The 14,352-nt window shown below is 39.1% G+C and overlaps 1 protein-coding gene across 1 annotated transcript in view; it reads left to right on the top strand.

The window, feature by feature from the left end:
- The window catches only part of LOC139758299 (ubiquitin conjugation factor E4 B-like), a 53,981-nt gene that overhangs the window by 11,079 nt on the left and 28,550 nt on the right, over positions 1-14,352 (top strand). Inside the window, exons 6-15 of the mRNA XM_071679524.1 lie at positions 50-197; positions 682-806; positions 3,572-3,653; positions 4,008-4,138; positions 4,702-4,860; positions 7,545-7,748; positions 7,846-8,034; positions 8,998-9,118; positions 11,899-12,044; positions 14,042-14,137. Of these exons, the coding sequence (XP_071535625.1) occupies positions 50-197; positions 682-806; positions 3,572-3,653; positions 4,008-4,138; positions 4,702-4,860; positions 7,545-7,748; positions 7,846-8,034; positions 8,998-9,118; positions 11,899-12,044; positions 14,042-14,137 (1,401 nt within the window). The remainder of the gene's footprint in view (positions 1-49; positions 198-681; positions 807-3,571; positions 3,654-4,007; positions 4,139-4,701; positions 4,861-7,544; positions 7,749-7,845; positions 8,035-8,997; positions 9,119-11,898; positions 12,045-14,041; positions 14,138-14,352) is intronic.

Raw genomic sequence — 14,352 nt, 5'->3', positions numbered from 1 at the left:
TCTTTTTGCTGTCTAGAGTATGTGTATTTCAATTGTTTTCCTTGAACAGGTAACACCAGGTGCAAAACAGAGTGAAGTAACATCACAAGTATTAATGGATATTACACTACAGCTGTGTGCTGGTGAGGTTCTGGATGGTCTAGTGGACCCCAACACCAATCTCTCCCAGTCACCAGAGCTCAGTGCATCACCTACAGGTAACTTTTTATTCTCTGTTATAGTGTTGCATTTGGATTATCACTGATGCTCAATTCCTCTCTTTCATGTGATTCATTATTTCTGACATTTTGATTTATTATAAAGAATATTTGTGATTTAGGATAGGTAACTGAATTACATATCAAATGAGGGGGAGAGAAAGTTTGTGTCAGTATACATGGTTCCAACAACCACTGTTCATATGAGGCAAAAATGGAAGAACATAAGATTGGCCTGGGAGAGGAATATGATAGCCACTGTAATGACTCACTGTGTTGCTGTCACTACTCCTCTGACACCCAAGCAGTAGTGCCTCTCTGGTTGGTGCCATCTTATTACCAAAAATCAGCAGGAATTTTATCTTGAGTTACTGTCTGAGGTGTTTTTGGCTGTCACTGTTTAGTCAGAAATGAAATGCAGATTCAGAATCCATTTCTTTAGATTAATATTTCCAAGAAAATTATGTGTGTTTTTTTGTTTCAGGTACTAGCAGTACAACAGATTTAACAGAACTAACTAAGCCCTCTGAAGGTGCAGAAGCCACTGCTCTCTTATATCTTCTACAGACTTATGCTCGTGTTAACAGTGAAGAAAAATCACATCCTAAGGTAGGTTAATTTCTGGGAAGACATGTTATTTATTTGTACATTTTCATACTTGATCGCCATTTCATGCATTAGCAAGGAAGCACCAGGAACAGATGAAGAAAGACCACATCTGCTCGCATCCATTAGTCATCCTAACAATATTATATGGATGTAAGGCATGGGCTATAGATAAGACTGTGAGGAAGAGGGTGGATGCGTTTTTTGTGAAATGTTTGAGGACAGTGTGTGGCGTGAAGTGGTTTGATCAAATGAATAATGAAAGGGCAAGAGAGATGTAATAAAAAGAGTGTAGTTAAGAGAGCTGAGGAGGATGTGTTGAAATGCTTTGGACCTTTGGAGAGAATGAGTGAGGAAAGGTTATTATTATTATTGTTATTATTATTATTTTTTATATTTTATGTTATACTTTGTCGCTGTCTCCCGCATTAGTGAGGTAGCGCAAGGCAACAGACGAAAGAATGGCCCAACTCACCCACATACACATGTATATACATAAATGCCCACACATGCACATATACATACCTATAAATTGCAATATATTTATTTGTTTATTTATTTATTTATTATTTATTTTGCTTTGTCACTGTCTCCCGTGTTAGCGAGGTAACGCAAGGAAACAGACAAAAGAATGGCCCAACCCGCCCACATTCACATGTATATACATACACGTCCACACACGCAAATATACATACCTATACATCTCAATGTACACATATATATACACACCCAGACATATACATATATACACATGTACATAATTCATACTGTCTGCCTTTATTTGTTCCCATCGCTACCTCGCCACACATGGAATAACAACCCATTCCCGCCTCATGTGTGCGAGGTAGCGCTAGGAAAGACACCAAAGGCCCCATTCATTCACACTCAGTCTCTAGCTGTCTTGTAATAATGCACCGAAACCACAGCTCCCTTTCCACATCCAGGCCCCACAGAACTTTCCATGGTTTACCCCAGACGCTTCACATGCCCTGGTTCAATCCATTGACAGCACGTCGACCCCGGTATACCACATCGTTCCAATTCACTCGATTCCTTGCACGCCTTTCACCCTCCTGCATGTTCAGGCCCCGATCACTCAAAATCTTTTTCACTCCATCTTTCCACCTCCAGTTTGGTCTCCCACTTCTCTTCGTTCCCTCCACCTCTGACACATATATCCTCTTGGTCAATCTTTCCTCACTCATTCTCTCCATGTGACCAAACCATTTCAAAACACCCTCTTCTGCTCTCTCAACCACACTCTTTTTATTTCCACACATCTCTCTTACTCTTACATTACTTACTCGATCAAACCACCTCCCACCACATATTGTCCTCAAACATCTCATTTCCAGCACATCCACCCTCCTGCGCACAACTCTATCCATAGCCCACACCTCACAACCATACAACATTGTTGGAACCACTATTCCTTCAAACCTACCCATTTTTGCTTTCCGAGATAATGTTCTCGATTTCCAAACATTCTTCAAGGCTCCCAGAATTTTCGCCCGCTCCCCCACCCTATGATTCACTTCCGCTTCCATGGTTCCATCCGCTGCCAGATCCACTCCCAGATATCTGAAACACTTTACTTCCTCCAGTTTTTCTCCATTCAAACTTACCTCCCAATTGACTTGACCCTCAACCCTACTGTACCTAATAACCTTGCTCTTATTCACATTTACTCTTAACTTTCTTCTTTCACACACTTTACCAAACTCAGTCACCAGCTTCTGCAGTTTCTTACATGAATCAGCCACCAGCACTGTATCATCAGCGAACAACAACTGACTCACTTCCCAAGCTCTCTCATCCACAACAGACTGCATACTTGCCCCTCTTTCCAAAACTCTTGCATTCACCTCCCTAACAGCCCGCATTAGTGAGGTAGTGAGGTATATTTATCTATATATATATATTTTGCTTTGTTGCTGTCTCCCGCGTTAGCGAGGTTGCGCAAGGAAGCAGACGAAAGAATGGCCCAACCCACCCACATACACATGTATATACATACACGTCCACACACGCAAATATACATACCTATACATCTCAATGTATACATATATATACACACACAGACATATTCATATATACACATGTACATAATTCATATTGTTTGCCTTTATTCATTCCCATCACCACCTCACCACACATGGAATAACAACCCCCTCCCCCCTCATGTGTGTGAGGTAGCGCTAGGAAAAGACAAAGGCCCCATTCGTTCACACTCAGTCTCTAGCTGTCATGCAATAATGCCCGAAACCACAGCTCCCTTTCCACATCCAGGCCCCACAGAACTTTCCATGGTTTACCCCAGACGCTTCACATGCCCTAATTCAATCCATTGACAGCACGTCGACCCTGGTATACCACATCGATCCAATTCACTCTATTCCTTGCCCGCCTTTCACCCTCCTGCATGTTTAGGCCCCGATCACTCAAAATCTTTTTCACTCCATCTTTCCACCTCCAATTTGGTCTCCCACTTCTCCTCATTCCCTCCACCTCCGACACATATATCCTCTTGGTCAATCTTTCCTCACTCATTTTCTCCATGTGACCAAACCATGTGTATATATGTATACGTCTGCGTACGTATATGTACCTGTGTGGGTATTTATGTATATACATGTGTATGTGGGTGGGTTGGGCCATTCTTTCGTCTGTTTCCTTGCACTACCTCGCTAATGCAGGAGACAGCAACAAAGTATAATAAATAATGAAATTATTATTATCATTATTATTATTATTCTTGTTGTTTGCAGAGAAGCAGCTTCCCTCCCATGTTTACATTGTTAAATGATGTTCGACATCAGTGTGTAGCTCACACCAGTTTACTTCTCTCAGGTGAGACATTTAACTGTTTTGATGTTATTGTATTAAAAGCTGAATCCTTATCATTGTACTTAGTAACTCCTAAAAGTGTGAAAAGTTGAAGGTAATAATTTCCGGGACATTTGTATTAGGGTATTTTCTGTCTTAGTTTTGAAACTCAGTACTGACATTGTTCATAATATCTTCCATAGTGTAAATGGAGTTTTGATACATGAGCAACTTTTGTTCCTATTTATTCTTTTGAATTTTAGTTACCAAAACAATGTCAGTGGAAGGAGTTATAGGTATATTATTTGCCGGAAATTTCAGACAGCTTATATGGTACTGCATAGTAATTGCATTTTAAGAGTTTTGTGGTATTACTAGGTTGTTTGACAACATGTGAGTTGCCAGCTCCGTCCCTTCTTCTCCATCCTCTACTGACTGAATCTTTGCCTCGGGGATTCCTCTGTGACCTTATACATCACACTTCAGAACATCAAGATATATTTGTCAAGGTTTGTTATTGGTCATTACTGACTGGTTGATATTTGCTTATTCTGAGAGTTTGTATAAGCAATGTTCTTCCATGATAATATGAATAAATGAATGAAATAGATTTTAAACAAGAGGGAGATACTATGAGTTTGAGAAGGATGCTTTTAGAAATGCATAGAGTTTTGCTGAAACTAAATGGAATGGGTACTCTTGTATTTCTTTTAAATCAATTTAGCTTAAATTGTCAGATAGTTAGCCACTTGTTCTCACCAGTTAGGTCACATAAACCAACTTCTACTGCATTGTGGCCTTTGCTGGGAGGAGAGACCTAAATAAAGTTGGTGTCATCTAGTAATGAACTCGGACAACTTTTTTCATGAAATTGCTTACTACCATTGATCAGTAATTAGTCTGATATTGAAACAGATGAGTTTTTGTTTTTATTCATATTGAGGCAGATGATTTTTTGCTCTTATTCAAAGGGACATCTGTGTCCCCTGGACACATTTCCACTTGTTATGTATTTGAAGAATTACCGCAACTGAGGGATTATCATTATTGATATGAATGTTTGTCTCCTTAGGTATTTGGAGTGCTTCTTCAAGGATTAAGCTCAGCTATGAGAAACTGTAGTGTTACATCCCGTACATATATGAGAGTAGTTGAGTCACTGGATCTGCTAACAGAAATTAAAGCTGTTAACTCCTCATCTCGACCAATCTGTAGCCTGATGGTTTCAATGGTAGGTTTGTTGTGATGTTATCATCATCAAAGAATGACTTAAGGTTGTTGTGATTGGAGATGTTGGTCTGACTTGTTGAATTAGCTGAATATACGAAATGGAAATGGAACAACCACTTTTATAAGTATTGAATAGCATGATTCACTTTGACACTGGGTATGGTTTAAGGATGTAATTAAGTGATTTTAAAGGGTATGTACTTGATCCACCTGATGGAATTGGAGTTAATGATGATAGATAGACTTTTAAATAATTTGCTGTTGTTATTAGATAGTGTCTTTTTCCTTTAAAGGAAATTTATTTATCTGACAATAATGTTTATTTCAGAAAAGATATATATATATATCTAATGAAAATTTTGTTTCCATTTATTAAAAAAATTGTGACTCTCCATTCAGCATTTACTCTACATAATTTTTCTGAAATTTTTTTTATGTCAGTAGGTTGAGTTAAGAAAAAAAATTAACCCTATAGTTTTAGATATATCTAGTGATTCAGTTTAGAAGAAATATTTGCTTGAATTTTCAGTTGATTTTCGTTTTATCCAAAGCTTTGGTCTTATTTTCTATACAATAACTCTTACCACCTGATGGGGTAACATCAGGAACAGATAATTGTGCCTTCAAGGAAAATTCTTCACTTGACTCCATCTTATGTACCTAGTTTAAGAAGGTGATGTTATATGAGAAGAGGATTTCCAGTCCATGTTCTTAGTCTCCATTAGTGATGTGTAAGAAGTTCAAGGATATTATTCTTTCTCCCCTGCCTCCAGGTATAAATGCTGTAACATTAATATCCTTTATCCCTGGCGATAGGGGAGAAAGAATGCTTCCCACGTATTCCCTGCATGTCATAGAAGGCGACTAAAAGGGGAAGGAGTGGGGGGGGGGGCTGGAAATCCTCCCCTCTCGTTTTTAATTTTCCAAAAAAAGGAACAGAGAAGGGGGCCAAGTGAGAATATTCCCTCTAAGGCTTGGTTCTCTGTTCTTGACGCTACCTTGCTAATGCGGGAAATGGCGAATATGTATGGAAAAAAATGGATATCCATAGTAAATAAGTATCTCAAATTATTCTAGTTTCCATGAACTTTCTGTGAGTAGTATACTATTTATTCCATATCCATGTGACATGCATTGTAGCATACATGCTTAGAAATTGTGTAATATGTCTTCTTATCCAACAAAGTTCCTAATGGTGCTGATCTTTCTCATCATTATTTTCCCCCCATTGTACACTGATAAGAACATTTATCTTTAGGATACTTTGTGAACTTAGAAAGAAATCCTCCCCTCTCGTTTTTAATTTTCCAAAAAAAGGAACAGAGAAGGGGGCCAAGTGAGAATATTCCCTCTAAGGCTTGGTTCTCTGTTCTTGACGCTACCTTGATAATGCGGGAAATGGCGAATATGTATGGAAAAAAAATGGATATCCATAGTAAATAAGTATCTCAAATTATTCTAGTTTCCATGAACTTTCTGTGAGTAGTGTACTATTTATTCCATATCCATGTGACATGCATTGTAGCATACATGCTTAGAAATTGTGTAATATGTCTTCTTATCCAACAAAGTTCCTAATGGTGCTGATCTTCCTCATCATTATTTTCCCCCCATTGTACAATGATAAGAACATTTATCTTTAGGATACTTTGTGAACTTAGAAAAAGTACAAATGTGATTTGAAAAGAAAGTAGTTTTTGATATGAAGGATAGCATACTATAACAGTATGGGCATGACTTGTGGCATGTGACTGGTTACTGCTTCCCATAGTTTCAGTGTGCTTTCTGTATGGAGATCATCTACATGAATGTTGACAATCATGTCATAGACCTCCTCCTTTCCTTTCATATTAGATGACCTGGAGTTGTGTATGTTTTTGCTACTTCCATATTAGCTGCTGTTAAAAAGAAATGTGGGCAGCAAGTATGAATTATGTACGTGTGTATATATGTGTATGTCTATGTATGTATATATCTGTATGTATATGTTGAAATGTATAGGTATGTATATGTGCGTGTGTGGACGTGTATGTATATATATGTGTATGTGGGTGGGTTGGGCCATTCTTTCGTGTGTTTCCTTGCGCTGCCTTGCTAACACGGGAGACAGCGACAAAGTATAATAGATAAATAAAGAATGGAAAGAAAACAAAAGATGAAAGAGTACTTATGATTAGGGTTATAATATATAGATAATGACAGGAATGAGATAGAGACACATGCTCTGTGTATTCTAAAAGCATGGTGTGGTTTGTTTTATAGAGATAGGACACTTTTGCTTGAAAGTGATATAAAGTTAGCTGTGGATCCAGGAAATATATTTTATATTGGCTTAGGCTACAGTATATATATGTATAGCATTAATGGGATGGCCTTTATTAGAGCCTCAGCTGCCCATGCCATCTCAGCTAACATAGAAAAAAAGATAGTTTGATTCTCTGGAAACACTATGTTAGAGTTGCCCTCTACCAGTGGCCTGTTAAGAGTGAGGCACTAAAGGCTAAGAGGCGTCACCAGAGTTCAGTTACAGAGACTCTTGCTTTGAGAAGTTCTAGGAGGGAACAGGTGTCAGAGATATAGATAGGTACTTTGTTGAAAAAAATGTACTTTAGGGCATACTCTAAGTTAAAAGTTGTGACTCTGATACTGTGATATATCAACTAACATTCATCTTTATTTTCCCAGAGCAATTGGTGTCCTAAGAGTGAATCACAAACAGTTGGTCGGGAGATTCTCTTCGCTACTCTTCTTGGCCCATTCATGGGGCTCTCACTTTTTGCTGAGGATGATCCTCATGTGGTAGAAAAGTTTATCAAGCATCAAAGTAATGGGCGAACAGTTCCTGATGGCTTGCAAGACTTAGCAAGAGAGCTGGACCACATGCGAACTGTAAGTGATTTTAGTTCAACAAACATCTGCATTTTCTCTCAAAATAGTAATTTTCTAATTAAAGTGAAAATCTGATTTTTTTTTATTAATCTTTCAGACTATACTCCATAAGCTCTTCCATAGTATGTTGGTGAATACAAGTTCAAGGGAGCCAGTTTTGTCATTTCTTGCCAAGGTTATCCGATACAATGAGCGTCGTGCACAGATTCACGTGGAGGAACGATTGGTAGCTGGAGATGGGCCCATGATTAATTTGCTTTCAGTACTGCAGCAACTCTCTTTCAAGGTGAGAAAAATTCTGTTAAATTCCTTACACATATTTATTAAGAATATTCAATGAGTTTGCTTGGTTGCTTATTTCAAAATCTTAAAAAAGATCACCCAAAATAAATGGCCAAAATAAATGGGTGCCTTCATATTAGGAGACTAGCTCATCCAGGCCCCACAGACCTTTCCATGGTTTACCCTGGATGTTTCACATGCCTTGTTTCAGTCTATTGACAGCATGTCATCCACAGTATATCACATCTTTCCAGTTCACTCTATTCTGTGTATGCCTTTCACCCTCCTGTATGATCAGGGCCCCGATTGATCAAAATCTTTTTCACTCTGTATGGGCATGGGCTATAGATAGGGTTGTACGGAGGAGGGTGGATGTGTTGGTAATGAAATGTTTGAGGACAATATGTTGTGTGAGGTGTTTTGATTAAGTAATGAAAGGGTAAGAGAGATGTGTGGAAATAAAAAGAGTGTGGTTGAGAGAGCAGAAGAGAGTGTGTTGAAATAGTTTGAACATATTTAGAGAATGAGTGAGGAAAGATTGACAAAGAGAATATATGTGTCAGAGGTGGAGATAACAGGAAGTGGAATACCAAATTGGAGATGGAAGGATGAAGTGAAAAAGAAATTGAGTGATTGAGTGATTGAGGTCTGAACATACAGGAAGGTGAGAGGCATGCAAGGAATAGAGTGAATTGGAACAATTTGGTATACTGGGATTGACATACTGTCAATGGACTGAACCAGGGCATGTGAAATGTCTGGGGTAAACCATGGTAAGTCTGTGGGCCTTGATGTGGATAGGGAGCTGTGGTTTTGGTTCAGGGGAGAAAGAATACCTCCCATGTATTCCCTGCTTGTTGTAAAAGGTAACTATAAGGGGAGGGAGCGGGGGCTGGAAATCCTCCCCTCCAGTTTTTCCTTTATCATCTCAGCTAACAAAAAAAGAAATAAAATATATTTCTTTCAGGTTAAACTGGAGAAGGTGGATCCTTATTATATGGTCCACTCTGACTCACTAGTGGATGTATCAAAAGACTCTCGTTTGTCCATGACCCAGGATGAGGTTGAGGAATGGGTGAAAAAGTTAAGTAAGTGATATAGCCACATTTGGTTACAAATAACATATTGCTCTTTTTTGTGTATCTTTTAGCTCCTTTACTTACCTTAATTTTTCCTGACGCTGAACTTCTTATTATTAATTCTATCCCTTTTATTTCATGTTTTCCTTTCTTACATGAGACCTTACTTCATTAAGTTGTTCCTAAGTACAGTAAAACCTCTGTTATCCATAATTTGAGATAATGAAATGTTCAAAACAACACATTTCTTCACTTTCAGTTGGCAGCCTTTAATTATATTTTTTTTTTTTTTTCCCGCTGTCTCCCGCGTTTGCGAGGTAGTGCAAGGAAACAGACAAAAGAAATGGACCAACCCACCCCCATACACATGTATATACATACGTCCACACACGCAAATATACATACCTACACAGCTTTCCATGGTTTACCCCAGACGCTTCACATGCCCCGATTCAATCCACTGACAGCACGTCAACCCCGGTATACCACATTGCTCCAATTCACTCTATTCCTTGCCCTCCTTTCACCCTCCTGCATGTTCAGGCCCCGATCACACAAAATCTTTTTCACTCCATCTTTCCACCTCCAATTTGGTCTCCCTCTTCTCCTTGTTCCCTCCACCTCCGACACATATATCCTCTTGGTCAATCTTTCCTCACTCATTCTCTCCATGTGCCCAAACCATTTCAAAACACCCTCTTCTGCTCTCTCAACCACGCTCTTTTTATTTCCACACATCTCTCTTACCCTTACGTTACTTACTCGATCAAACCACCTCACACCACACATTGTCCTCAAACATCTCATTTCCAGCACATCCATCCTCCTGCACACAACTCTATCCATAGCCCACGCCTCGCAACCATACAACATTGTTGGAACCACTATTCCTTCAAACATACCCATTTTTGCTTTCCAAGATAATGTTCTCGACTTCCACACATTCTTCAAGGCTCTCAGAATTTTCGCCCCCTCCCCCACCCTGTGATCCACTTCCGCTTCCATGGTTCCATCCGCTGCCAGATCCACTCCCAGATATCTAAAACACTTCACTTCCTCCAGTTTTTCTCCATTCAAACTCACCTCCCAATTGACTTGACCCTCAACCCTACTGTACCTAATAACCTTGCTCTTATTCACATTTACTCTTAACTTTCTTCTTTCACACACTTTACCAAACTCAGTCACCAGCTTCTGCAGTTTCTCACATGAATCAGCCACCAGCGCTGTATCATCAGCGAACAACAACTGACTCACTTCCCAAGCTCTCTCATCCCCAACAGACTTCATACTTGCCCCTCTTTCCAAAACTCTTGCTTTCACCTCCCTAACAACCCCATCCATAAACAAATTAAACAACCATGGAGACATCACACACCCCTGCCGCAAACCTACATTCACTGAGAACCAATCACTTTCCTCTCTTCCTACACGTACACATGCCTTACATCCTCGATAAAAACTTTTCACTGCTTCTAACAACTTGCCTCCCACACCATATATTCTTAATACCTTCCACAGAGCATCTCTATCAACTCTATCATATGCCTTCTCCAGATCCATAAATGCTACATACAAATCCATTTGCTTTTCTAAGTATTTCTCACATACATTCTTCAAAGCAAACACCTGATCCACACATCCTCTACCACTTCTGAAACCACACTGCTCTTCCCCAATCTGATGCTCTGTACATGCCTTCACCCTCTCAATCAATACCCTCCCATATAATTTACCAGGAATACTCAACAAACTTATACCTCTGTAATTTGAGCACTCACTCTTATCCCCTTTGCCTTTGTACAATGGCACTATGCACGCATTCCGCCAATCCTCAGGCACCTCACCGTGAGTCATACATACATTAAATAACCTTACCAACCAGTCAACAATACAGTCACCCCCTTTTTTAATAAATTCCACTGCAATACCATCCAAACCTGCTGCCTTGCCGGCTTTCATCTTCCGCAAAGCTTTTACTACCTCTTCTCTGTTTACCAAATCATATTCCCTAACCCTCTCACTTTGCACACCACCTCGACCAAAACACCCTATATCTGCCACTCTATCATCAAACACATTCAACAAACCTTCAAAATACTCACTCCATGTCCTTCTCACATCACCACTACTTGTTATCACCTCCCCATTTGCGCCCTTCACTGAAGTTCCCATTTGCTCCCTTGTCTTATGCACTTTATTTACCTCCTTCCAGAACATCTTTTTATTCTCCCTAAAATTTAATGATACTCTCTCACCCCAACTCTCATTTGCCCTTTTTTTCACCTCTTGCACCTTTCTCTTGACCTCCTGTCTCTTTCTTTTATACGTCTCCCACTCAACTGCATTTTTTCCCTGCAAAAATTGTCCAGATGCCTCTCTCTTCTCTTTCACTAATACTCTTACTTCTTCATCCCACCACTCACTACCCTTTCTAATCAACCCACCTCCCACTCTTCTCATGCCACAAGTATCTTTTGCGCAATCCATCACTGATTCCCTAAATACATCCCATTCCTCCCCCACTCCCCTTACTTCCATTGTTCTCACCTTTTTCCATTCTGTACTCAGTCTCTCCTGGTACTTCCTCACACAAGTCTCCTTCCCAAGCTCACTTACTCTCACCACCCTCTTCACCCCAACATTCACTCTTTTTTTCTGAAAACCCATACAAATCTTCACCTTAGCCTCCTTAGCTTATATAACTATGTAACTATATTGGAAATTTATAGTTTTACACAGTATCTCAATAAGAAGACCTAATTTATCCTTTTTTTTTTCCACCTCAGGGTCAGGAGAGAACTTTGCATTTCCAGAAGTAACTTTTCATAGTCAGTGTTGGTTCTTAACCCTTCACGCACATCACCTAGGAGTTCTGCCTGTCATGCGCAAGTATACCCGTCGCATTCGAGCCATCCGTGACCTCCAGAAAATGGTAAGTAGTCTTTTAACGTGGGTATTCCAAGACATACACAGGCCATGAGGAAGTGGTAGTCATTCCAATATGGCCATGTAATCTGGTCAGAGCCATCATTTGAAAGTTGTTAGTTGTCTCTTGTCTGAATTCAGCTGTGATGTTGCAGTTGTCCAGAAACTGTAGAAGAGGCTATGTTGGTGTTATATCCAGAAGGATGTAACTTATCTTAACAAGATTTAGATTGAGATAACTGCACTCTCTGAATGTTAATTGGTTACTAAACCTTCAGAATATGGTAGATAGTGCCTAACACTGTTAGAAATGTGAGAGCCATTCATAACTTGAATGATATGTACTTTGTACTGATCTAGCAGTCTGAACCAAGTGCTGCCTCCATGTAATGGTAGTTACTCTCACATCCTGGAAAATTCTCAGGTATTCTTGGCCTCCAGAACATGGTAGGGGGTATCTTAACACTGCAAAGGAAGTCCAGACCATCTCTGATTTCAGAAAGTGGTAGATTGTGTCTTGTAGATTGTCAGGAGATAAGAACAGTCTGCAGCATCCAAATGACAGAAGGTTGTATTTCAACACACTTGGCAGTCTTAGGGTCTCTATAACTTTCAAGAGGTGGTAAGTGGTCCCTCAAGATTGGTTGGAAAGTCCAATCCATCCATTTACCAGAAATTATACTGTGAAATTATACTATTATACTGTGCTATCAGGAGAGTCATTTAGATGGATAAAGTGCATACAACAAATGAAATGAAGCTTAGACATAGAGTAATCTATTTTAGATATAAGAATAAAAAGACTAGGTAAGACTTTTGGGGAAAGCACTCACTGAGGTGCAGGAAGAAAAGGATCGTAGAGTTATTAACAGTTATATTCAGAAATCTTGTAAGCAAGCAGAATGTTAGGACTCACTGCAAAGCTTTTCATTTTATAATGGCAGCCACTATGTTAAGTTTCTATAATTCATTAGTATGATTATATTCTGGTAATAGTAAACTCAAAAGAATTCAGAAAAGAGCAAAAAGGTAAATGCTATGCTGCGACTAAGAAAAAACCACATCGTTAATTTACTAGGAACTGTAACTGGTGTATTAAAGTGAAGTAAAGCATTAGGAAAGCTTATGGATAAGAGTTCAAAGGTGTAGTGGTCATGTAGAATGCATGTGATAGGTTGGTTAAGAAGATATTCAGTAGCACAGTTGAGGATGCAAGGAGAATGGGCAGACCATGTAAGGGATAGATAGATGTACTGAGGGATTTTATGAGGGCTTGCAATTTTTCAAATGAAGATGCCAAAGGAGTGAGTTGTAAAAAAGTAAAATAGAACTATTTCTTTTCTCTCTTTCTCCCTGGATGGAAGTATGAAGGTAGACACAAGAGTCAAAAAAAATTTATGCCCTAAGGGAATCTATTAGAAGCTTTTACATTAGCATGCATGGAAGCTCATGTTTCACATCAACACATTAGAAATGGTCTTAAAATGTAAATGAATGAACTAAGAGGCAGTAAGCTTATGACCCATCACATCTGAACTGGAAAAGAATTAAAGGATAAATGAAAACTACCACAATTACTGAATGAAAGACTCTCCTTCAGTCTTTTTACAGAAGATTTTATAAGACCTTAATAATATTGTGTGTAATATCATTACTCAGTTTTATCTCTGGGGATAGGGGAGAAAGAATGCTACCCACATATCTCGTGTTTATTGTAAATGGCGACTATAGGGCAGGAGTGGGTGACTGGAAATTATTGCCACCTGTATCATGTTACAAAAGAAGGAGCAGAGGAAAGAACCAAGTGAGGATCCTTTATTCTCTAAGGCTCGTGTCATCTGTTCTGGATGCTACCTCACTTACACAGGAAATAGTGTACTTGTATGAAAGAAGAAAAGTTGTTTTCCTGTCAGTAGTCTTTAGTGTTGCATCATGCTTTATATGAGAATTTGCTTGTGTTCAATAAGCCATTTTCTGAAGTAAATTATTTTCTTTTTTTCACAGGTGGAGGAGATAGAAAGTACAGAATCTCAATGGGGCAGCTTGCCTGTAGCATCAAGACAAAGAGAGCTCCTGAAGAAGTGGAAAACACAACTCAAGGTAGGAATACTCCCTTGCCTGTAATGGGCACTTAATCTTTCACTGGTTTAGAGATATCTTTATCATACTTATCAATATGTTCAGAATACTGTAATAGTGATACTTTTCTAATCTGTCAGGGATGCCTTATCTTTATATTAGGGATATCAGGGAGAAATAAAAGAGAGCAGTACAGGGTAGAAGAGTCATTGGGTCCCTTGATAGAATAATGATGG

This window comes from Panulirus ornatus, chromosome 30, assembly GCF_036320965.1.
Source record: "Panulirus ornatus isolate Po-2019 chromosome 30, ASM3632096v1, whole genome shotgun sequence".
In the NCBI taxonomy this organism is placed as follows: Eukaryota; Metazoa; Arthropoda; class Malacostraca; order Decapoda; family Palinuridae; genus Panulirus; species Panulirus ornatus.
The sequence above is the reverse complement of the archived record's forward strand: the minus strand, read 5'-3'. Positions and strand labels throughout refer to the sequence as shown.